The 22,986-nt window shown below is 42.5% G+C and overlaps 1 protein-coding gene and 1 long non-coding RNA gene across 4 annotated transcripts in view; one reads left to right on the top strand and one right to left on the bottom strand.

Annotated features, from left to right (window-relative positions):
* Positions 1 to 22,986, bottom strand: part of INVS (inversin) — a 223,837-nt gene that overhangs the window by 103,210 nt on the left and 97,641 nt on the right. For all 3 annotated transcript variants that reach the window (XM_005605658.4, XM_070250815.1, XM_070250816.1), the window contains 2 exons: positions 16,563 to 16,775; positions 4,370 to 4,659 (listed from right to left, as the gene is read on the bottom strand). In XM_005605658.4, the coding sequence (XP_005605715.2) occupies positions 4,370 to 4,659; positions 16,563 to 16,775 (503 nt within the window). The remainder of the gene's footprint in view (positions 1 to 4,369; positions 4,660 to 16,562; positions 16,776 to 22,986) is intronic.
* LOC111770695 (uncharacterized) lies at positions 1,889 to 22,329 on the top strand. Its single transcript, XR_002804099.2, has 3 exons — positions 1,889 to 2,156; positions 20,439 to 20,555; positions 21,101 to 22,329. It is a non-coding gene; the product is annotated as an uncharacterized lncRNA (long non-coding RNA).

The following is a 22,986-nucleotide window of genomic DNA, read 5'->3' as shown; positions in this document are numbered from 1 at the left end:
AGGGAAGAATTAGTATAAGAGAGAAGAAAGAAATCACCTGCTAAGAGACCCCGGGCCCTCTTTCAGGGCCTCCGTTTTCTGACTTGTGTTGAGGAGGCTGTACTAGATGATCTCCAATGATCCTCGAGATCTAACATTCTCTACTTTCACGAGATTGGATGAAGGGAAAAAAGAAGGGGTCAATACTTCCCATCTCTAGGTTCCTGCTGGGCTGCTCCTACCCCCAAGGTCTCCACTCCCTGAGCACTGAGTAGTTGAAGCAGCCATGACCCTTCTTTATGTGGCCAAATATAAAGCAGCTTGGGGTGTCCTTTGCCCAGTTCTGTGGGTGTTTCCCAGGAATACTATGCTCAAGAAGCTCTAGTCAATGTCCAGTCTTGATTCCTAGGAGTATGTCCCTATTTTCCTTTGTACTCTGGCCTCTTAGGAAGGTCAACAAGGGCAAAGGCTGCCCATGAAACTGGAGCTCCCTCTCCTTTCATCTGGATCAGGCTCATTGGCCTCTCTTCCTTCAACTCTCCCCAAAGTCTTGATGCTGGGCTTTCCTGAGGCCCTCTGCATATTTGAATCCGGCTTTTCCCAAAGGTCCCTTATTCAGGACACCACTTCCTACCTTCAAATGAATGAGGAGTTCCTCTGCTTCAGAACTGCTCTAGAACAGTAACTTTCAAATTTATTGGACAATAACTCATACGAAGAATTAAGTCTTACATTGCAGCCCAGGATAATCATATACACATATGTGTACACACACACACAATATACATAGACATTTAACTGAAATGGAACTTATTACCTTTAAAATGTGCAATATACTTTGATATTTTCTATGGCAGTCTATTTCGTGAAAATTATCCTGGTCCAATCCACCAAATTCATTTCATGAGCCCTACACGGCTTGAAAATCATTACAAAACCATGTACTAGATTGCCTTTAAACAAAAAGTGAGGAGAGGAAGTCTAATCTCAGCGTAATTAAAGGACAAAAGGCTTGGCTATTAAAAGCTGAAACTTCACGGATTTTTCAGGATGTGAGATGACTCTGTCTGAATGCGATCAGGCCTATAGTAGATCGGATTGGCCTTGATGCATAACTGTCTGAAGTGTTTTATAATCAGGTGAACACAAACCACAATTATCCTGTATAGTTGTAAGAAGTCTGAAATAACTATGCTTCCCCTTCTCTCTGCTCTGTAGAGCACTCGATTAGGAGAAAAAACATTGTCCATTTGAAGTTGCAGGGCTTAAGTATAATTGTGGGGGTACAGAGCCCTAGCCAATCAAACTTTTAATAGGTGCTTTCTAAGGGGAGTCAGGTCAAAAAGTATCTACCTATGTAACCAATATTGTGCTCACTGCTAAAGGAAAGATGCTCATGGTACGATCCTTCGCCTTAAATACAATTGAATGTGGCTGGCACTTACTGTGGACTCCAAAACGTATCTGCTGAATGATGTGGGCATAAGGGATTTAGTGAACTGAGTAGAAGCAAAGCTTTCCCATAAAAATGGGCCTCTGTTACAGAAAACGTGAGCATACCCAATGAATACTTTCCACGTCGTGGTTAACAATCTGTCTTTCATCTCTGAATCTCAAGCACCTAGCTAGTACCACACAGCTATACATTCAACAAATATTTATTACATCTCTTATGTGCCAGACGCCCTGCTAGGTGTTAGGAAGACAGAAGTAAGAGACACATTGCTCCTCATGATAGATTGTTTAACGGCCAAAGACTCTTCCCATCTCAGGACGTACTCACCTTTGAAACGTGATTTTGCAACATCTTCTATCCAGAAGTGGAGTCTATGTCTCCAGCCCTTGAATCTAGGCTGAACTTGTGACTTGCTCTGATCAACAGAATGTGGCAGAATGATGTGAAAGTTCTGGAGCTGAGGCCTCAAGAGGGCTTGTAGATTCTGCCTCCTCTCTCTCAGAACACTGTCCTGACAACATGAAAGGAAGATGGTCTAACCTACCGGCGGATGAAAGGTCATATAGAAGAGAACTAAGACATCTTAGCTAAGAGCCAGCACCAATTCCCAGACACGTAAAGGAAGCTGCCTTGGACTTTCCAGCCCAGCCAACCTCCTAACAGCCACATGAGTAAGCCCAGGTGATCCAGTAGAGGAACGGCCCAGCCAACCCTCAGAAATGTGAGAAATAATACAACGTTGTTGCTTTAAGCCACTTAGTTTTGGGTGTGGGTTGTTATGCCACAAGAGATAACCAACATAGAAACCAATACCTATAAAAGAGAGGTGCTGCCCTAACAAAACTCCAAACCCCATGGAATTAGCTTTGGGACTGATCGGTGAGTGGAAGCTAGAAAGGCAATGAAGAGACTGTTAGTGAAGGCTGGAAGAGGAGAGAAGAAATTGCTATTGCAATGGAGAAAGGTGAGCTGTGTCATTCAGTGGCACAATAATTGGCACTTTTTATCCACATGGATAGAGGGAATGTTATATGCAAAGGCCCCAAGCTAAGAAAGAACTTGAGGAAATTCAATATGGCTGTCACATCATGGGAGTCTAGTTAATGCTGGTCGAATGAAAATACAACAAAGCATCACACGATCCTTAAGGTATACATTGCTGATGCTCTGTCACAGGAAAGTGGGTTATGGAATTACAGTCTGGAAATGTTTGTGGTCACTCATGTGTACTTTTATGTAGTTAGTCTGAACTAGGTCAGGGGTGTGGTTTAACAATAGTAGTTACTGAAGACCTACTGTGGGACATGGCTATAACAAGTACTCTACATTAATTGTTTTATTTCTATTCATAAGTGCCTTGCAGGGTAAAGAGTATACTCCCATGTTCTAGCTAAGGAAGCTGAGGTTCAGAGAGATAGATCGAATTACCCAAACCCTGAATTAGGCGACCATGAGATCCCAGAGACCCTTTCTGGGGTCCACAAGGTCAAAACTATTTTCATAATAACACTAAGACATTATTTGCTTTTTGCACTGTGTTGGCATTTCTGGAGGGTTCTTACCATTTCCTAACCGGTAAGAACAGCTCAATGTGCTTAAACTGCTTTGTGCAAATAAGACAGCTTATGCTGAATACCTGCTTTCCTTCTGGGAGTCTAGAATTTTGATATATGCTAGGCAGAGGGTACCTAGATGACTGACCCCGATAACAATCCTAGAGTCCTCGGTCTAGGTTGCTTTCCTGGTAGACAGAAGCTTGTCTATCTGGTTGTTACAATTCATTGCTGGAGGAATTAAGCGCATCCTGTGTGATTCCGCTGGGAGAGGCTCTTGGAAGCTTGTATCTGGTTTCCTCCAGACTTCGCTCCACATGCCTTTTCCCTTTGCTGATTTCGCTTGTGTCCTTTTGTTATAATAAATCATAGCTGTGAGTACAACTCTATGCTGAGTCTTGTGAGAACTCCTAGCCAATTATTGAACCTAGGGGTGGTCGTGGGCACCCCCAACAGACTAAGCCAAATCCAAACAGGATAAACTCCAAAAGTCACACCCAGAAACACCAGATTAAACAATTCAAAAACTAGAGGCAAAGAAAAAATCTTGAAAGCAGCCAGAGAGAAATGACATGCTACCTAGGACCACTACCAAGGAACACCAATGTGAACGACAGTGGATTTCTCATCTGAAACCATGGAGGCCAGAAGGAAGTGGCACAGTCTTTTTAAAGAGCTGAAAGAAAAGAAAAGCTAAAAGAAAAGAATTCCAACCATGAATTCTAGATCTGATTTAACAATTCTTCAGGAAGGAAATAAAAATATTCTCAGACAAAGGAAAACACAAAGAAATTGTTGCTGGCTGAGCTACTCTCAAATATTGGTTAAGGAAAGTTCTTCAAACAGAATGGAAATGATGAAAGAAGGAATCTGGAGCACCAGGAAGGAAGATGAAACAACAGAAAACACAAAAATATGGTACGTAAAATAGACCATCCTTTTCCTCATGAGTTTTATAAATTATATTTGATGATTGAAACAAAAATTACACCACCATCTGATACCACAGCGAGGTATAGGTGCCTAAATGGGAGTGAGGTTTCCACATTTCACTCCAAGTGGCAAAATGCTGGCACCAGTAGGCTGTCATACGTCACTTATGTTGATTGTAATATTCAGAGCAACCACCACAAAAACTGTAGAGATACACTCAAAAACTATAAATTAATCAAGATGGAACGCTAGAAGATGTTCAAGCAACCCACAGGAAGGAAAGAAAAGAGAAACAGGAATGAGAACCAGAGCAAATATACAGAAAATAAATAAAATGGCAGATGTCAGGGCTGACATAATTACCTTAAATGTGAATGGTCTGAATACACCAATCGAGAGAGCCCACAGTCTGTAGGCTGGCATCAGAGAACAAAGGCAATACACCTACCGTTTGGCTTTCTGGGGTCTGTTCCCTGCATGTCTGGGGAAAGATGCTGCCTCTTCTTGGGGGCTCTGCTTGGAGACCCTCCTCCTGGAAACCCTCTGCCGGCTCCCTGCTCGTCGCAGTCCTGGGCCACGTCCCTGGGGGGAGGCTGTTTTCCGGGGGCCCCACTCTGCTTGCAGGGCTCACCCTGGGTGCTGGGCAGACAGGGAGGGGCTTGGGGTCTGCAGGAATCTGGGCTCAGCATTCCCTTCTGCTGTTCTGCCTCTCTTCGCTTGTTCTCTTCCTCTCGCTTCCTGGAAGCAAAGCCAAGGAGGAAGAGGAGAAAATTAAAAGAGGGTCACTTACTCAAGTTCCTGATGAGATTTAAATTCTAAGAGGAGCTAACATCACAGGAGGTTTGGAAATTCACACATTCTGGGAGCAGTCTTTTCCCCAGACCTTAGATAGCTCAAAAGATGATGGAGCTGAAAAGAATCTTACAGATCAACCTTTGCACTGTTGAGACACACATGACAAATAACTAGGAAACTTTTTGTGAGACATAACACAGTCCCGAGGTGTGTGTGCCCCAAGCCTTTTCTCCTATTCCAGAAAGCACATCAGAATGCAGCTGAGCATGACAGCCATGGGGACAACCTTTAACTTTCTAAAAATTAAAAAAAAAAAACATTGGCAAACCTTAATGATTATATGAAAAAATGACAAAGCACCTTGCAACTGATTTGAATACACTTGTGAGCTGCAATACTGCCATCGAGAGCTCTAGCTAATGAGTCAAACCCACTCATTTGCAGATGTGGTCCAGAAGGTAAGATGATTTTCAAAAAGTCATACACAAGTAGCTGGTGGCTGAGCTGGAACTTTGGGCAGCAAGAGAACAGAAGGGCTGGCAAGGAGAGGCCAGGTCTAGAGATGAGTGGCAGGTGGGTCTCAGCGCAGGTTCAGAAAGCAGCGAGGGGTTGAGGACGAAGGGCTGAGAAAAGGACGGGGTTGTTTGATTGACCAATGCCGTTAATTTGTAGGGATTTCCAAGAGAAAGAAAGGAGGACATTTCCTGAGCCTCTCCTGTGCTGGGCACCAGGGCCACAGAGCTCAGCCCTCCCTTGAGGAACTTTCTACCCAGAGGAGGACAGCTGGGAAAACAGAGACCTAAGACATGAAGGAAGAAACGTGATAACACGTGCTTGCACAGAGAGAGGAGTGAGTAATTTTGTCTGTAGGAATCCAGAAGGTCCCGGCTGTTGATTCTCAAAGACGTGTACGAGTTTGCCAGGCAGAGAGGTGGGAATGAGGGTCCCAGTCTGAGGGAGCGGGCTGGGTGAAGGCAAGTAGTATGGAAAAACAGCCTGCAGTGCTTCTTCTGCTATGTGAATGGTGCTGACGTACACCGCAGGCACCCAATGCACATTTGCTGCCCAAATGATTCAGTTACTGCTCAGGAAGAGAACTGGGGGGCCGCTGAAGGGGTCAGTTTAAAGCAGAGTGATCAGGGACGCAGTGAGAACCCTGCCCTGGGACGTATAGGAACTTTTCTGGTCCTGCCTGTGGCAATAACCACAACGTGACCTCGAGTGAGTGACTCTTCTCTCGGAGACTCAGTTTCCCCAGGCCTAACACTTACATGATAGCCTATAATACAGAATTGATTTGGGGGTCTGTTTGGAAGCCAAATGTCTGTATAAAATCCAGGATATCTTTTGTAATGAGATGCAGAGATGTCTTTTATCACAGTGACTGGTATCGGAGCTCCTCTTAGGGGGGATCTTGTTTAGACAAAGACTCTACTAACCTTGGGGACAGGAACGAAAGCTGGTGGAAGGCGAGACCTCATGGCCTAGGTGGTCTGAGGCTCCAGAGCAGAGGGTTGCTCTGTCACAACACAAAGAATTTGTTTGTAGCTCTTCACAGGGAGGAAGTTGATGAAAGAACAAGAGAGAGAAGGGAAGGGGGAGACAGAGAAGATGAGAGACGGACACTGTGCAGACAAGGCCAGGGCAGAGAGGCCCCTGCCCCTGAGGGGTGAGAGGAAAGGACTTCAGATCTGTGCTCCTCACACTTGAGTGACCTGAATCTCCTGAGATTTTGCTAAAGTCGAGCTTCTGATTTAGCAAGCCTGGGGGGGGGGGGTAGGGGGGCGGGGTGGCACTCAGAATTCTGCATTTCTAACAAGGACACAGGCTAAACAGCTGCTGCTGGTCCTCTGACCACACCTTGAGTAGCAAGACGTAAGAGAAGAAGGAAAGCCTCATATGGACTGTTAACTATACCATTAGAGGATGTGAAATGTGATTCTCCTCTATAACACCAATTTTTTGTAGGGTCTGCCATACTCAGACATGCTCTTTTACAGGCAGTCTGACAAGTCACAGAGCTAAGATACCAGACACAGAAGCAAGAGCTGAGGCAGAGACCCTAAGCCCCCAAGAAGTCATAGAATTCAGATTTCCACACACTATGGAATTTATTTTCCCCAAGTTAACATCTGCTGCCAATCTTCCTCTTTTTGTATGTGGGTTGCCACCACAGCATGGCCGCTGATAGATGAATGGTGTAGGTACGTGCCCAGGAACCAAATCCAGGCCACCAAAGCAGAACACATTGAACCTAACCACTAGGCTACGGGGGCTGGCCCAAACAGACTGTGGAATTTAAAGCAAAGCTTATTTAGATCTCAAGGGACAGGGAAGACCCAGATGACAGATATCTGGGTTACACTTTGATATAAAGCCTTGTCAACTTAACTCCCCTTCTGAGGGTCTTTCTTCTTGTGTGCAGCCCCTGATCTGGGGTCCAAGCTTGCTTATCTAACAGTTTACCACTGAGTCTCACCCTATGCAAGTGGCCAGCCAGGTGGTGGTAACCCCTGCACAGCTGTCATGTTTTTATTTGACTCTGGTTCTGTTATACACTTTGCCAACTGCTGACACTTAAGCATGCTGCACGACATTCGACAGGCTAGCTGGACGGTAGCTGAGGTTCAGATGGATGCTAGCAGGTGCCACTTCAGTGTGATCTCTCTGGGAGAAGGCTGCTTTTCAGAAGGTGGAAGCATCTGGGAGGGTGAAGTGCTGCTAATTGGTCTAACAGCCTTGCTCCTGGCAGGCAGAGGGAGTGCTGCTCCTTTTACTAGAGCTGCTTTAAGAGAACATGGGTCCTTTAGACAGACACACACATGGTTGGCTGGCTTGGTGTCTACATGGAACTCACTGCCCTTAAGAGGGGCTTTGAGATGGTAAATTAGACTTCGTTATTTGCGTAGTCATTCCTCTTTCTTTCAGGAAACCAAATGGCTTTCCTTTTTAATTCCAACAAGCCACTGTACAATCAGCCTGGGGGCAAACCTTGCTGCTGCAGACCCTTCTGGGCCTCCAACCAAGGCAGCCACAGGACAAACAGGGGTTCCAAGGTTTTAGAGTGATCAGGATGTCAAGAAAACAGGGAGGCCCTGCCCTCCGGAGACTTCTTTGGAGGCGAGCTTTGCAGGGGGCTGTTCTGTCATTTTGGCAGAACAAGGTAAGCAGGTTCGGGAGAAAGAATGTAACCCTCAGAATATAGGATTGGACCCTCAGCTTATGAATAGAAATAAATTAATGCTTTTAAAAAATTGACACTTTAAAATAAATCTTCTAGGTGGCACACAGCCCGCAGTTGTGAAGTTCTCCAGAGCGGTGGTTCTCGATCACTGGGGAGAAGGGGGTGGGATGAGGACCGGGAATTATGCATAACGTGCATCCTATTTCATCCATTCTGCTGCCTTAAAACAACAACAATGACAACACACACACACACACACACACAGAGGATACCTCTCCTGGAGCAGACCATGACCCCATGTGCATGTGTCTCCCCAGGGAAAAAGGTCCAGAACCAGTGCTCATAGTCTAAGAGCTTGAAAGAACCTCAGTTTACTGAGGGTGACACTCTTGGCTGGTAGATGAGGAAACTGAGGCAGAGAGATAAGTGATTTACCCGAGGCTGCACAGTAAACTACACACAGAGCTGAGAGGGAACTCAGCTGCTTTACCGTTCCCGGTAAAATTCATATCAATGACAGAGTCGTTTTTTAAAATTTCATTTAATCTTCTTCCATCATTTAAAAAATGAATTGGGTCATATGAAGAAACTGGTAATGTCACATCAAAGTAACCATTAACAGCACTTCAAACTAGCTTCCATTGTAGCTTTTAGTACTAAACCCTCAGACTCAATAATTGTCCTGAAATTTAGGGTTTTTTTCCTCCAACTAATTTATTACAGGATATCAAAGATCTCTAATCTTCATGGTAGGCTATGTTATAACTTGACCTATTTTTGTCAAGTTTAAGAAATAAATACCAGAAAAAAAAACAATGTTATTCTAGTTTATGTGAAAAATTAAATAGAAAAAAAAATCCTGTCCTTGACATAGTAACATTTTTGCAGGAAATTTATTAACAAAGCAGAATTTAATGTATAAAACAGTCCCTCTTCCTCTTCTTTTTTCTATTATCTTAAAGGGAATTGGCCAGACAACAGCTTTTGGTGGGCTTCCAGTGAGTCTGGTTCCCACTGTCTTTCGTAGATCAATCTTTTCAGCTCCCCAGGGGCTCACAGTATAAGAAGGTGAGAAAGTCAACTGAGGATCAGATCCTTGACAACATCTGCTTCCGGTCCTTGCACCTCAGGGTGAAGAGGATCTCCAAATGATGGGCTGAAGGAACTGGGCCTGTTTCACCCACAGAAGAAGATTTAAGGGACATGTTGCTGCTGCAAATCCGTTCCAAAAGCAGATCTAAGACCCAAGGATGGGGGATTACTAGGAATCAGTAGCCTAGATGACTATTGCAAAAAAAGGGCCAAGGAGAAACTAAGTGATCAAAAGATTGCTTGAGGGGCTGGCCCCGTAGCTGAGTGGTTAAGTTTGCACACTCCGCTGCGGTGGCCCAGGGTTTCGACGGTTCGGATCCTGGGCGCGCACATGGCACCAGTCGTCAGGCCACGTTGAGGCGGCATCCCACATGCCACCACTAGAAGGACCCACAACTGAGATATACAACTATGTATGGGGGGATTTGGGGAGATAAAGCAGAACAAATTAAAAAAGATTACTTGTGCAGAGAACCAGATCAAGGGCAATAACTTAAATGCCTTGAACATCCAATGGCTTCAGTGTCTCAGGACTGGATGTGTCCATTTGCACAGTATGGCACACATCTGCCTATGCGCCTGGAAAGTCTGAGTCATGGAAGCTGCTGTTTTTTTCTACCCCACTATTTAGCTTCCACAGAGAGCTGTATTTTCCTAGCTATGACAAGAAGAAATTAATTCTACCAGACACTGCAGAAATAAGAGGGCTCTTTCTCATTCCATGAGCACTCAAGTTTCCATTGCCATGAATACAGGACCCAAGAGAGACTGGAGAGATTTGACTAAAATGGCTTCCACAGAAGAGGGCCGTCTGGTTAGTTTGTACCGATTTAACTGGGCTTTGCCCTGATGCCATTCTTGTTCATAGTCCTGCTCTAGGCTGGAGGCCAACTCATTTCCTTAACTTTCTCAAGGGTTAGGAGGGTATTGATATGCTCTGCTATGTTAGCTTCGAGAGTAACAGGAATTCTGTATTGAACTCTGCTGTAGAGTTGCTGGTGGCTTGGCACCACTCTTTTAACAATCACTGGAAGCAACACTGGCACAACTGAATAAGCACTGGGTTAGGAGAAAAGCTGACTTGCGGCCTGGTTCTGCCACCAACAGTTACTCTTATAGGTATAGGTCAGAAAAAAGCTAGCCATGCTGGCCTATCAGATGGGTGCTAGCATCTGGAGACAGCCTCCAGCATAGGTGTGGCTGGTGGGATGATTCCCCTGAACCAAGCAACGGTAGGAGCCATGGCTTCGGGCAGGACTGAGATTCCCGTGCCAACTCTCTCTCTTCCCAGCTGTGTGATTTCAGCCAAGTTAACCTCTCTGTGTTATTTTTCCTATCTATCAAACGAGATTAAGGATAGTTGCCCTGTCTATTTTGTTCAGTTATTTTTTGGATTTAATGTATTAATGTATAAGAACTTTGCAAGCTGAAAAGCACTATATAAATAGAAGTAATCATTACTTTTATATAGAGGTTAAGCTGTTAAGATAAAGCTGTGGAAGCCAATTACATCTCTCAGACCTCTCTCAGGTCCTGTATTCATGGCAATGGACACTTGAATACTCCTGGAATGGGAAGGAGCCTGCTTATTTCTGCAGTGTCTGATAGAATCAATTTCTCCTTGTCAAAAGTGGGCAAATACAACTCTCAGTGGAAGCCACACAGTGGGGTCTCATGTTCAAGCATATGCAGTGATGGATCACTTTGCTCCTATGTTTCTTTTTAAAATCATAAACCTGTCAAATAGCAATTTGCTTGTGATAAATATGGAGGGAGATGGAAAACCTAATGCACAAACACATGAGCACGAGCATACGTTGTGAGGATAAATGGTACTTAAATGTGTTCGCTGCCTGAGTGAGGCAGACAAATTACAGTGGAACACTGACAGAGTCACAGCACTGGAACTGGAGGAGACCTCACAGAGCACCTGGTCCGGCCCTTCCACCTGACAGAGGGGGAAACTCCATCACTAAGAATGATGAATGACTTCTGCAAGGCCTTAGACCCATGGTAGGGGCAGTTACTGAAACATTTATTATTAAATGCTTATTATATATGAAGTACACTAAGGCAGTGGAGATACAGAGATCTATAACAACCCCTGCTCTCAAGGAGCTGACAATCTACTGGGGCATCACACCCACACACTCCCGCAACAGTGAGGTCTAGAGGCGATGAGTGCTAAAACAGAGGTGTCTACACAGAGATATGGGAGGATGTGGGACGCAGTCGCTAAACTGGAAGAGGAAAAAGACTACATAGAAAGAATGTCAAAAGGAGAAAGGAGGGAAGTGAGAAAAGGTTATTTCAGGCTGAGACAAGAGCATGAGCAAAAACTTGCCACCTAGCTCTCATGGAATCTGACTCGGAAGAGATCTTAGAGACCAGCTTTTTACATGATTTTTAAAAATTCCTTAAATACTATCTTAGAGAGATGACAATTAAATTTTTGTTGGAACATTTCCGGTGAGAGGAAAGTGATTACTACACAAGACAGAAAAGGTTTAGCTGTCACCTTTTCAGTTGGTATCACCTTGTATCTAGGGGGTCTGTCAGATTCTATCTCTTTATTGTCGCTGAATAACAGGCCGAGTAATAGTTGGTCTTTGACTTCCTCTCAAGGGAATAAGAAAATGTCGTGTGTTTTAGTACCTTTGACTTAGAGAACGTTACAAGTGGAAGGGTCCTCAGATATCACTCAGTCCAATGGTTTTTTAAATCTCTTTGTGACTCACGCACACCCTTTGAGAATGTGATAAAAATCTATCCTCTCCCTCAAAACAGATCCTTTTCCCCAAATGCACATATGCTCATGACACAGGAAATTCTGTGTGTAGTTTCAGGCCATTCATGGAGCCCCAAAGCCCACCCTGGATTAAGAAATCTTCTTTTCATCTTCCTGAGGGGACACTGAGTCTCCGAGAAGTGGAATGGCATGAAGTAGAATCATGGAAACAACTCCCAACAGGTCAGACCTCAGTATGAACAGAAGGGTCAGACCTATGTGTCAACCTGAAGAGAGACGTTGAAGACTGAAGATGTTCAGGGGAGCAGGTGGCAACAGGATCAATTATAAAGCAAAAAAGAGACCTGGGCTGGGAGGGGGAGTGTCTTGAGCACTTTAATTATCTGCAAGTTGGTTTATGGAAAAGGATTTAGATTTTTCTCCTTCACTTCAAGGGGTAGCTGCAAGACCAAAAGGTAGAAAAGAACTGCCAGACAGAACTGTCCACTAATGGAATGTGCTGCCTTGAGAGAATTCCTTGTCACTTGACTTTTTGGAGGACATAGAACAACCTCTTGTAGAAAGGACTTAGGTATCACAAGAGTTTGAACTGGGTGATCCAAACTGGACTTGATTAGGTAACTCTAGGAGACATACTGAATCTCATACTCTGGTCAGAAAGAAGCTCCAGTCTCCCAGAGAGCACGGTAAGTAAGGAAGTGAAGAAAGTTCAGGATGGATGAGACCTCAAGTGTGAGGGCAAGGGGGGGAAGTAGCAGTGGAGAGAAATGGGACTCGGAGATACAAGTGGAGGTAAAATGTTGAAAGTCTTACGTAGCGTCACGGCTGGTATTCAAGAATAATGGCCTGTATAGAGGGGTGGGACAGAAAGATGAGAGAAAGGGACATAAGAGGACATTTCAAGAGAGGAATGAACAGAATCAGTGGTGGCAGTACTGGCAGAGAAATAAAGAGGGGAGAAGAGAGATGGGTCACACTGATGAGTTGTAGGTTTCACACAGTGAGTCTGCAGTGACAGTAACAACAGGACATGCAGATGGAAATGGCCAATGATCTGAAGTGTTGGCAAGTGACAAAAGAACAGCAAAGCGGAAATGCCCAGTAGGCAACTGACGCTATGGGACAAGAGTTCCAGGAGGTCAGGACGTGAGACAGGTGAAGGGGTTACCCACAGAGACGAAGTAGTTAAGTTTTAAGAGGGGATACATTTTCAACAGAAAAAAGTACAGCATGAGGAGAAGTCTAAGGAGCTAGCCCACGGGGTTGACCTCCGTGTGGAGATGGTGTAATCGAAAAGATGTGAGAAGGAGTCGTCGGAGGGTCAGAGGAGATCTGAGGTTAGAGAGAGAAGTAAAAACTCGGCACAAAGGAAGCTTCAAGGAAGAAGGGTGATCAACACAAATATAGTCTAATTTTGGTGTACATTCAACTGTGTGCTTTGGCAGGTAAATTCTAGTAATGCTCATTTTGGCAACAACATAGGTGATGCAGAATGAGTTATAACGTGATTTTAAACGGATTATAGGTACTTCTTAAATATTTTCTAAAACACATGCCCTAGAAAATGTAACTAAAACTTCTGTCAGTCCCAATTTCTCTATCGGTAAATGAGAAATCACTTCAATAACTTCCTTCCACATCCTCCCTGTAAGGAAGGTGATCTCTGCCATCCTAACACGATAAAGGGGAAGGGTACACTGAGGTCACAGGATGTGCCTGGGTCACCTTCGTTAGTGAAGCAGCAGCAAGGACTGAATCTAACACTCTCATTTCCGTCTCTTAAAGCAAAACCCCAAAACAATTAAACACTGATGCAGATTTTAAGAAATAACTTTTGACATATAAAATTAAAACAAATTACATCAGTTCCTTCTCTATTTAAATACTTCTCTTGGAGATCTATGCTACAATGACCACGGGAGGTAATGGTTAAACTGTAAGAAACTATTTACTTCCTGCCCATCAAGGGACGAATGGATAAAGAAGATGTGGTTCATATACACAATGGAGTACTACTCAGCCATAAAAAAGATGAAAACTAGCCATTTGCAACAACATAGATGGACCTTGAGGGCATTATGCTAAGTGAAATAAGTCAGAGGGAGAAAGTCAAATACCATATCATCTAGCTCACAAATAGAAGATAAAAACAATAACAACTACAAACAAACACATAAATACGCAGATTAGATACGTGATTATCAGAGGGGAAGGGGGGAGGCAGGAGAGCAAAAGGGGTGACTAGGCACATGTGGTGACGGTTGGTAATCAGTCTTTGTGTGGCGAACACGATATAGTCTACATAGAAATTGAAATATAACGATGTACACCTGACATTTGTACAATATTATAAACCAATGTTACCTCAGTAGAAAAAAAACACCAAAAAACTATTTACTTCCAATAATGATACCCAATGAGGGAAAGATTGTGGCTGAGAAAACGTAAAAGAGATTACAATTTTTCACTTTTGGCAATTTCAAATATTATCACTGTAAGCACAGCTCCCATTTAAAAAGGTTTTTAAAATTTAACTTCAGAAACAAGAACCAGGGTCCGGCCCTGTGGCTGAGTGGTTAAGTTCGCCCGCTCCACTTTGGCGGCCCAGGGTTTCTCTAGTTCAGACCCTGGGTGTGGACACGGCAGCACTCGTCAGGCCACGCTGAGGCGGCGTCCCACATGCCACAACTAGAAGGACACACAACTAAAATATACAACTATGTACTGGGGGGATTTGGGGAGAAAAAGCAAAAAGAAAGAAACAACAACTAAGAACAAAGAGGACCTATCTTCCATGACAGTGAAATTAATTAGGAGAACAACGGAAAGGGGGTTGGAAGCGATGTTCCCTAAATTTCCTTGTCCTTTCAAATGCTCTGGCCTGCGAGTTACAAGAGGCCGTGTTAGGTGAAAAAATACCGTAAACCACTCCTCGAGTGAAGCATGTCATTATTTGAAACCCCTTTCCTCCCTACAGGAGATCTTCTGACAAACAGATTCTTCGTTCCTAGAACTACACTGACTCAGTGGTATGCCAGTCCAAACTCTCGGCCCAGGCGCACGTCCTCTGGGCAGCACCACAGGCCGAGGACAGGAAGAGGTGGCTGAGGTCACTTACAGGGAAGAAGGGGGTTTCCACAGAATTGGAGTGCGCAGAAATCAACTGCTCTAACTTGTCAAGTTTTACAGATGGAGAAACTGAGCCCCAGAGGGAGAAATGCTGTGTTCAGTTCATCACAAGTCAGTATCAGAGGCTGGATCCGAACCCGGGTCTTCTTTCCATTCAACCACAACCCTTCTATTCCACTGGGAAGGGAGTTTGGGAGTCAGGAGGACTCCAGGGCCCTCTCTCTCAGTAACGGACTGGAATGTGCCTGGAGTAATACACTCCTTTTGGGGGACATATGAGGTCAGTCATGTGGCCTCTGTCGAGTCCCCCCTTGCATTCTGGCAGATATGACTTCAAATTCTGAAAACAGAGTCTCACACACTGAACTGGACTTTATAGAAACATCAGTAGAAGGAAATACAATATTCCATCCCTTGCAGAGAATATTTGCAGAGATAATTTGTCACACATATTACCTACTTACATTGTCACTCACATGCAGAGGACTTTTATAAGGAGGCTGGAAAAAGACGCACGTAGAGGATTTAGGTTAATACTGGACTCTTTGACAAAAGGGCAGAGAAGAGAGCATCATTAAGACAACAGTGCAAGATAGTATTTTCTAGGATGTAGTTTTGGTAGCTTTAGAGTTACAGAAAATGACATGTTTCTGTCAATCTGGTCTACCAAAGGCTGACATCATGGTTAGCATTCCAATTCATAGTGGTAGTTAACTTCTCATTAAAGTGGTTTATCCTGCCTTTTATTATTATTCTTAATAGTTATTTATTGCACTTTTGCTTCCCCCTTGTGGGCGAGATATGGAAGGATTCAAGAGTTGGAAGAACTCAAGATTTGGAAAGATTCAAGATACAGCCAGGAAGTTATCCCTCAAGAATCTGCCTGGCATCTGCATCCTTATCATCAGAGGTTTTGGTATTTATACCTGCTAATGCAATACTCTCTTGCTGTTTAAAATACCCAACACAGGTATCAAAGAAAAGGCAAACCAAAGCATAATCTAAAATCAATCATTTATGGTAAAATAATCAATGTATAATTAATAACGGGCACAAATGACTATTTTGCACATTTTCTATTATTATCCAAAAAGATGTGAGGTCCTTGAAGCAAGGACTTTGCTTTGAGTCACCATTTTCTCTGTAGGTTCTAGTCAAGGGTTTCGTATGTATACGAAGAATTCAATCAATATTTCCTGAATGAATCACTATTTAGCACAGATTTGTTAAGGAACAGGTGAGGAGAGCACATTACTTGTGTAAGTTGGTTGCTTTAATCAAATGGAAACTAGACTCAGATTAGACTAGTGAAGGTAGGCGAGATATTGGCATGTTTCGCTTAGAAAGGCAGGAAAGGCGAGGAGACCAGTTATCTCTTTGCAGCTCGCTGTAGGCAGCAGGCCACCGCCAACTCCTCACTGTGGGTGGGGGTAGCAGTGGTTTGTCCCTGAGCTGGAACACCAAGGACTAACCTAGAAGAACAGCCACCAAGTAGCGATTAGGTGTTCATCCTTCATTGAGGCCTCAGTCGTCTGAAGGAGTGGTGAGCAGAAGCAGAAAGGTGACATGGGTACAGGGATCAAAATTATTTCAGCTTCTCTCCTGATCCCCTCTTTCGGCCACTCCCACCAACCCGTCCCTTCCACCCTGATTCCGAGTTGTGAGAACACAATCTCTATCGTTCAAACTTACTTGGCAGCAGCATCTTTTCTCAACTGCTCATGCTTCATGAGGAGATTTTTCCGGTCTCGGAAAGCTTTTCTGACCTTGTACCCTTTGTAGACAGCTTGGATCTTGAAGGCAGCGATGTCTTGTATAGCGGCGATGGACAGGGCACCGTGCTCCAGCATGAACTGGATCACTTCATGGCGCTCACCAAGCAAAGCATAATCCAGGGGAGTGTACCTGAAACATGAAGATTTTTTTTTTGTGTTGGAATGTAACTCAAGGCACAGTTAGACTGACAGCATTAGGCAGCAGGAGGAAACTTCATCCTAAGATGCGGAATATTCCTCACGCAAAGCTATCTCCTCTACTCCAGGGCCGTTCCTTTTTTTCTCTGAGGGACACAAAACAAAGGTGAAGCTGGGATCGGGGCTGGGTGTTGCTGACCATGTCGATTCCTGAGTTTCGTTTGCTGGCTCACAAATTGGGGGCTATAAGAACACATGATCACTTTTCTTTTTTCCCACGTGTCAAATAATTCCCGCTCCTATCTGAAAAAGGACTGCAAATAACATTCTGTGAGAGTCATAAGTTTGAGCCCATGCTTACTGATGGTTAATGCTTATAACCACCGATGGTTATGTTCCAAATTATGATAAGGATGGCCCTTTAAATCACTGCAAAAGGATGGATTATTAAATAGTGTTGAGACAACTGGGTAGCCATCTGGGAAAAAAAAGAATCTTATATTTTACAGCAAAATGAATTCCGGATGCAACAAATATCTAAGGATAAAAAAAGAAACCATGAAAGACTAGAAGAAACCCTGAAAGATTAAAAAAAAATACTGGAGTGGGAAGTCTTTTCTAAAAAAATGATGCAAAACTCAGAAACCACAAGATTGATAAATCCAAGGACATAAAAAACCCCAAAATTTTGCAAGGCAAAAAACAAAGATAGTTCCCCAAACAAGAAATACTAATGATTCCTGAACAAATAAGATATGTTCAACCTCTCTCATTTAATAGAACTACTAACAAATTAAGAGCAACATGAGAGAGCACTTCAATCTAATGATGGGGTTAGCAAGACCAGAAAGTCTAATAACACACTGTGCCGGCAAGGACGGGGTGGTCGAATGGCTCTTGCATATACTACTTTAATTTTTAGGGAGAACAATTTGCCAGTGTCTATCAAAATTATCCATGCACCTGCCCTGTGACAAAGCTATTTCACTTACAGGCATTTCTCCTACAGATCTGCTCTCTTGTGTGAAATGCTTTATGTACAAGGCCAGTCACAGAAGCACAGATTAAAATAGTAAAAGAAGACACAACCTCAATAGTCATCAGCAGAGGACTGACTAAATAGAGCACAGGCCATTCATGCAACGAAGTCATTTGTATAACGCAGCCATTACTGCAGTATATGAATAAATAAGGGACGATCTCCAGGATGTCTTGTAAAATGAAGAAAAAGAAAAAAGCCAGAAACAGGACAGTATTATGGTGTGCTCCATTTGTATGAAAAAGAATATATCGCTGTATGCTCATCTATGGAAATATATCTCCAGAGGTTCCCCAAGAAACCCGGAACAGTGACGCCTCTAGGGGGGAAACCCTGTCTCCAAGGCAGCGGAGGGAGCGCTCTATCCTGTCTTTTAGTACAGTACACAGGCAGCACCTTTTTGACAAATACATTATTTCCAAAGAATGGGTATTATTGTCATATAGTTATAAATTTGAATCTCAACTGGCTACTTTCTAGATGTGTGATTTTGGGCAAATTCCTTCCTTTAAATATATCTTTTCTATTTTTGGAAATACAAAAAAAATTAGATAAATACACAGAAGAAAGTAATAGTCATCAATATTCCCGCCCTCAGAATTAACAGCTGTGAATATCTTGGCAGATATGCTTTCCTCTTTTAAAGAAAAATAAATACTTTGTAAAAATGACATATATTTTAGGAATTCGAACAATGCAAAACGTACAAAATAACCCAAATTCTACCATTCAACAATGGTAATGACGACTATAACTTCTTAAGCAGCTTACTTGATGTTTCGAAGCCACAGCTTTCATCATCACAGACTTGGTAGGAGGAGAAAATGGAATAATAAATGTAAAAAAGAGAGCATTGTGCCTGGCACAAAGGAAGCAATTAATAAACGTCAGCTGTTGTGGTTATTATGACAGGACGGACACTGCAGCGCGGTTGGAACACTACAGCGGCTTATCATAAACATGATTTCCAAGGACCCAAACTAGTATGTATGACTACCTGATGACCTTCACTGAGCCAGCTCCTCTCAAGGTGACTGTCACCATCCCATGCAATCAGAGGTGTCAGCAGAAATAATCAGCTGATTTACGAGGTGCAAAAAATGATGATTATGTGGATGCATGATTAGACACAGAAAATCATCCAACGATTAGAGAAAAGAAATTATGATTCTTCAAAACATACCTAACAATCACAATAAGACCTTGTAAGAGGAAGCGATTTTCAGTATAAGCAAAGGATGCTTTGGTCACTTTAGTAAAGAAACTCTGAGCTCAGAAGGAAGCTCCAAAATGCTAAAATTAAGGAATCCCCATATTAAGACAGCTCGATTTGCCACTACTGTTCAGGGGACTGAAGGCCATAAAGTAGAGGTGCCTATATATACTTTAAAACATTATTTATAAGCAGATGGCATTTTGTAAATTCAGAAGAACTTCTAAAAATTTCACTATATATTCTAAAATCCTCTCATGATGGTACTTTCCCCAACAGAAAAAATGATCAGAGTCACAGAACCACACAATAGCAGAGCTAAACTGAACTTTAGAGGTCATTTAATTTAACGCCTTCATTTTATAAATGCATAAACAGACCCAGAAAGATTAAGCAACTTGCTGAAGGTTATGTAACTAGTTACCTGCAGAATCTAGACTAGAACTAAGACCGTCTGACTCCCTGTTCACCCATCCTTCCACGACACATCCATCAGCTATTGAATGTAAGTCTCCTAAGAATGAAACCGCTTCTAAAATCAGCATGCAAATAACATAGGTATTCAGGAAGCTTGATCACTTTTTCTATAATTAGTAACATGTAGTGTCTTTCACACAGTATAACAAGCAGGATTATCAGAATCTGGTTTACAAAAGTAAAGCCCAAACTATGCCTTTAATTACAAATATGACAAAAGAAAATAACATATAGCATAATGTACCCTAAAGAATGCTAACTGGGGTCGGCAGGTCTGTGTGACCCTGGGCGTTCTCTTCACATCTCTGAGCTTCTGTTTCCTTGTCTGTAAAAGGTGAGGAAGGAGGGAAAAACTAGCTCTCTCAGGCTTCTTGTGGATGGAAAATTGCACTCAAATATTTTAAATGTTTTTATTATGAAAAAATTGTCTTTTTATCATGAGATACTTCAAGCATAAACAAAAGTAGAGAGAATAGCATAAAATCCTTAATACACTCATTACTCAAATTGAGCATTTAGCAATTTTGGCACATTTGCATCAACCAATCCCTTCTTTTTTATTTTTGTTAAAGAATTTTGAAGCAAATCCCAGAATTCCTATCATTTAATCTCTCTGCAGTTCAGTATTCATCTATAAATAATACGGACACAACCACAATGTTATCATTGTATTAACAATAATTAACAGGAATTTCTTAGTAAGATCTAGTGCCCACTCTAAATACAAATTTCTCCAATTTTCTCAAAAATGTGTTTTTTACAATTAGTTTATTCAAATTAGGATTCCCAGTCAATTTTTGATGCCGGGAGACACAATCCAAATATCTAGCCAGGTTTTAAGATTGAAGTCTATACCTAGTGTTTAAGCAACTGACCATATTGTGATTATTACTACTGATTCTTTCTTCACCCCAAATTCAATTTAGAAACATTCAAGTGCTGTGAATATTCCCATCGATGTCTGAGTGTGACTGTCAGATGGTTATTGACTGAAAGCCAGCAGTAGTTGGCAAAAATTATGTCTCAACAGTGCACATCAAGTGGTGAGTGTCAGTGCATGAGAAGCAAAAATTAGCGCCACGTTGATGGTAACCAGTCAAGAAACAATGTAGATAAAGCCAAGAGACAAGATACAATTGGACTTGCCATGCGGGAATGGTCTGATGAATGAGTAGAATGCCTGACCTGGCATGTCAATAAGCATAAAAGGCAGCGCCAGGTTCTGACATTTGTACATCAAGGTGCATTGCTGATGAAACATTAGAGGAGCCTGGGATATTGTCACTGTCTCTTTTCATCTATGGATTGGCAGGTCCAGTTGGAGGAATTTTTCCTTTGGTCTTTTGGTCTGTAATTAATATATGTTTACTCCAGGAGGCAGTAAGCACCTTAATTCATGTGGTTACTTAGGTCTGAAATTCAAGGCTTAGCATACAAATGGGAACTGAATTACACAAAATTTTTTTTTTTAGTGTTTCCTTAAAAAATGGCAGTCAGGTATTAAGTACTGCTATAGAATAAATTATTTATACAAATAAATCATCAATAATTCTTAGAATTCTTAATCCTTTCCCTTTTGTGTTTTTAGGGCTTCAAGGGGAGAAATCTTCAGCTCTCTCAGATTATCTGCTTTAATGTCAAAACCCCAGCCTGAGGATTCCCTCTGCCTTTCCAGCTTCCTTAAATGTCCAAACACCTAAATCTTCAAGTCTTTTTTGTTTTGCAGTTGTCATCTGATTATAATAGAGAGTGAGTTCTTTCTATAATCACTCCCAAAGTAAGACATACTAGTCTGCTTTATATAATTCTGCATGTGCTCTAAGAATTCCAGAAGTTTCTAATGCAGGTATGAAGCAGGGTGGTGCTACTGGGAGCCTAAAAATGCTGACTTGACAATGCAACAGTTATTTACTGAGCATCTACTTCGTGAAAAGCACTGTGAGTAATGCAAAGATGACCATGATGGAGTTCTCCACTCATAGGAAAGACAGATTACATAAAATTATAATAAAAATTAAAATGCGCTAAGTGCTAATAAAAACTCACAGTGTAGGGGAGACATAGTTTGGGACACACGACTGTGGGATCAGAACAATCTTCTTATAGGAGACTGCATTTGAACAGAAGAATGACATGATTAATAATTATGTTAGAAATATGCTTTAAGAAGCTACTTTGGAAGCAGATGAATTGAATGAAGGAAAAATCAAAGGAAGGAAAATAGTGAGGAGGCATTGCGATATTCCCAGAAAGAGTCAAAGAGGGCAAGACTCAGACAGCGGTGCTGGTAATGAGGAGGAGACGACAGTGTGAAACAAGGAGAGATACTGAGTCTGGAATACAGATTTAGGACTCACCAGCACCCAGGTGACTGCTGAAACCTCGGTGAGAGGTCAGATCGACAAAGGAGATGGGCTGAGGGAAGAGATCCAGTCCCTGAAGAATGTTTATATTTAAAAAATGTTTCAAAAATGGAAGAAGAGACAAAAGAAATGGAGAAGGAACAGACACAGCTGAAAGAGAATCAGGAAAATACGCTGTCACAGAAGCTTAGAGAAGATATAGTCTCAATAAGGTAAAGAGGAGTCAACAGAACCAGCAGGTGCAGAAAGGCTGAGGAGAGTGGACAGAGAGGACAACACAGGACTTATCAATTAGGAACTTGTCACTGACCACTCAGACACAGATTTCAGTGTAATGTGAGGATGAAGCCAGACTGCAAAGGTTTGAATGGTGAGCATGAGGAAATGGAGGCAGTGCAGACAGTCTGAGAAAAGGAAGACTTTATAGGTAGAGAAGACAAACTTCAGAAAAAAAGAGAATTGGCAAATAAAAGATGGAGGATATAACTAATGGCAAAAGGCTCTGAAAGAAGTGGGAAAGATGAAGGAGCTGGCCCCAGAAAGAAGGAGCACCTTTCCTCCAAAACAATTGGTCTAGAGACAGTCCCTCCTTCTCTACAAAGTTTCCCAGCTCTTGGCAGAAAGAAAGAACTGGTGGTGGCTAAGAGGGTGGGGATGGTGTCACAGCAGAGGCCATTTTAGTTAGAGCATCCATGAACAATGAAAACTAAAGCACAGACCTGGGCTGGGGGGAGCTCAGGTATGGAAGTCTGATCACAAACTTATTGTTACCCACAAATTACTGGAATCTTCCTAGATTCAAGATTACCGAGAATCTCTCCTGCTTAGACTTCACACTGTGTCTGGTCCTCTTTTGGGGGCCTAGGTCCTTCGGCAACAACCACAGCTTAACTCTATGGATCTCATGTTATTCAAGAAATCTGTATTTAGACTAGAATCCCAAACTTTCATCTTGGCTTCTCCTTATTTTCTCAGGCTACATGGTGGCGCCTCTGTCCACTAACTGATAATATCCTCTTTATCAAGAGAAGCTTCTTGAATCTATAACACATTCCATTGGCCTAACCGAATTCCTAGTTCTGGTCAATCAAGACTCCCTGACTGTATGCTG

The sequence above is a fragment of the Equus caballus genome, chromosome 25 (genome assembly GCF_041296265.1).
Source record: "Equus caballus isolate H_3958 breed thoroughbred chromosome 25, TB-T2T, whole genome shotgun sequence".
NCBI classification, from domain to species: Eukaryota; Metazoa; Chordata; class Mammalia; order Perissodactyla; family Equidae; genus Equus; species Equus caballus.
Note: the sequence above shows the minus strand (reverse complement) of the source record. Positions and strands in the feature narration are given on the sequence as shown.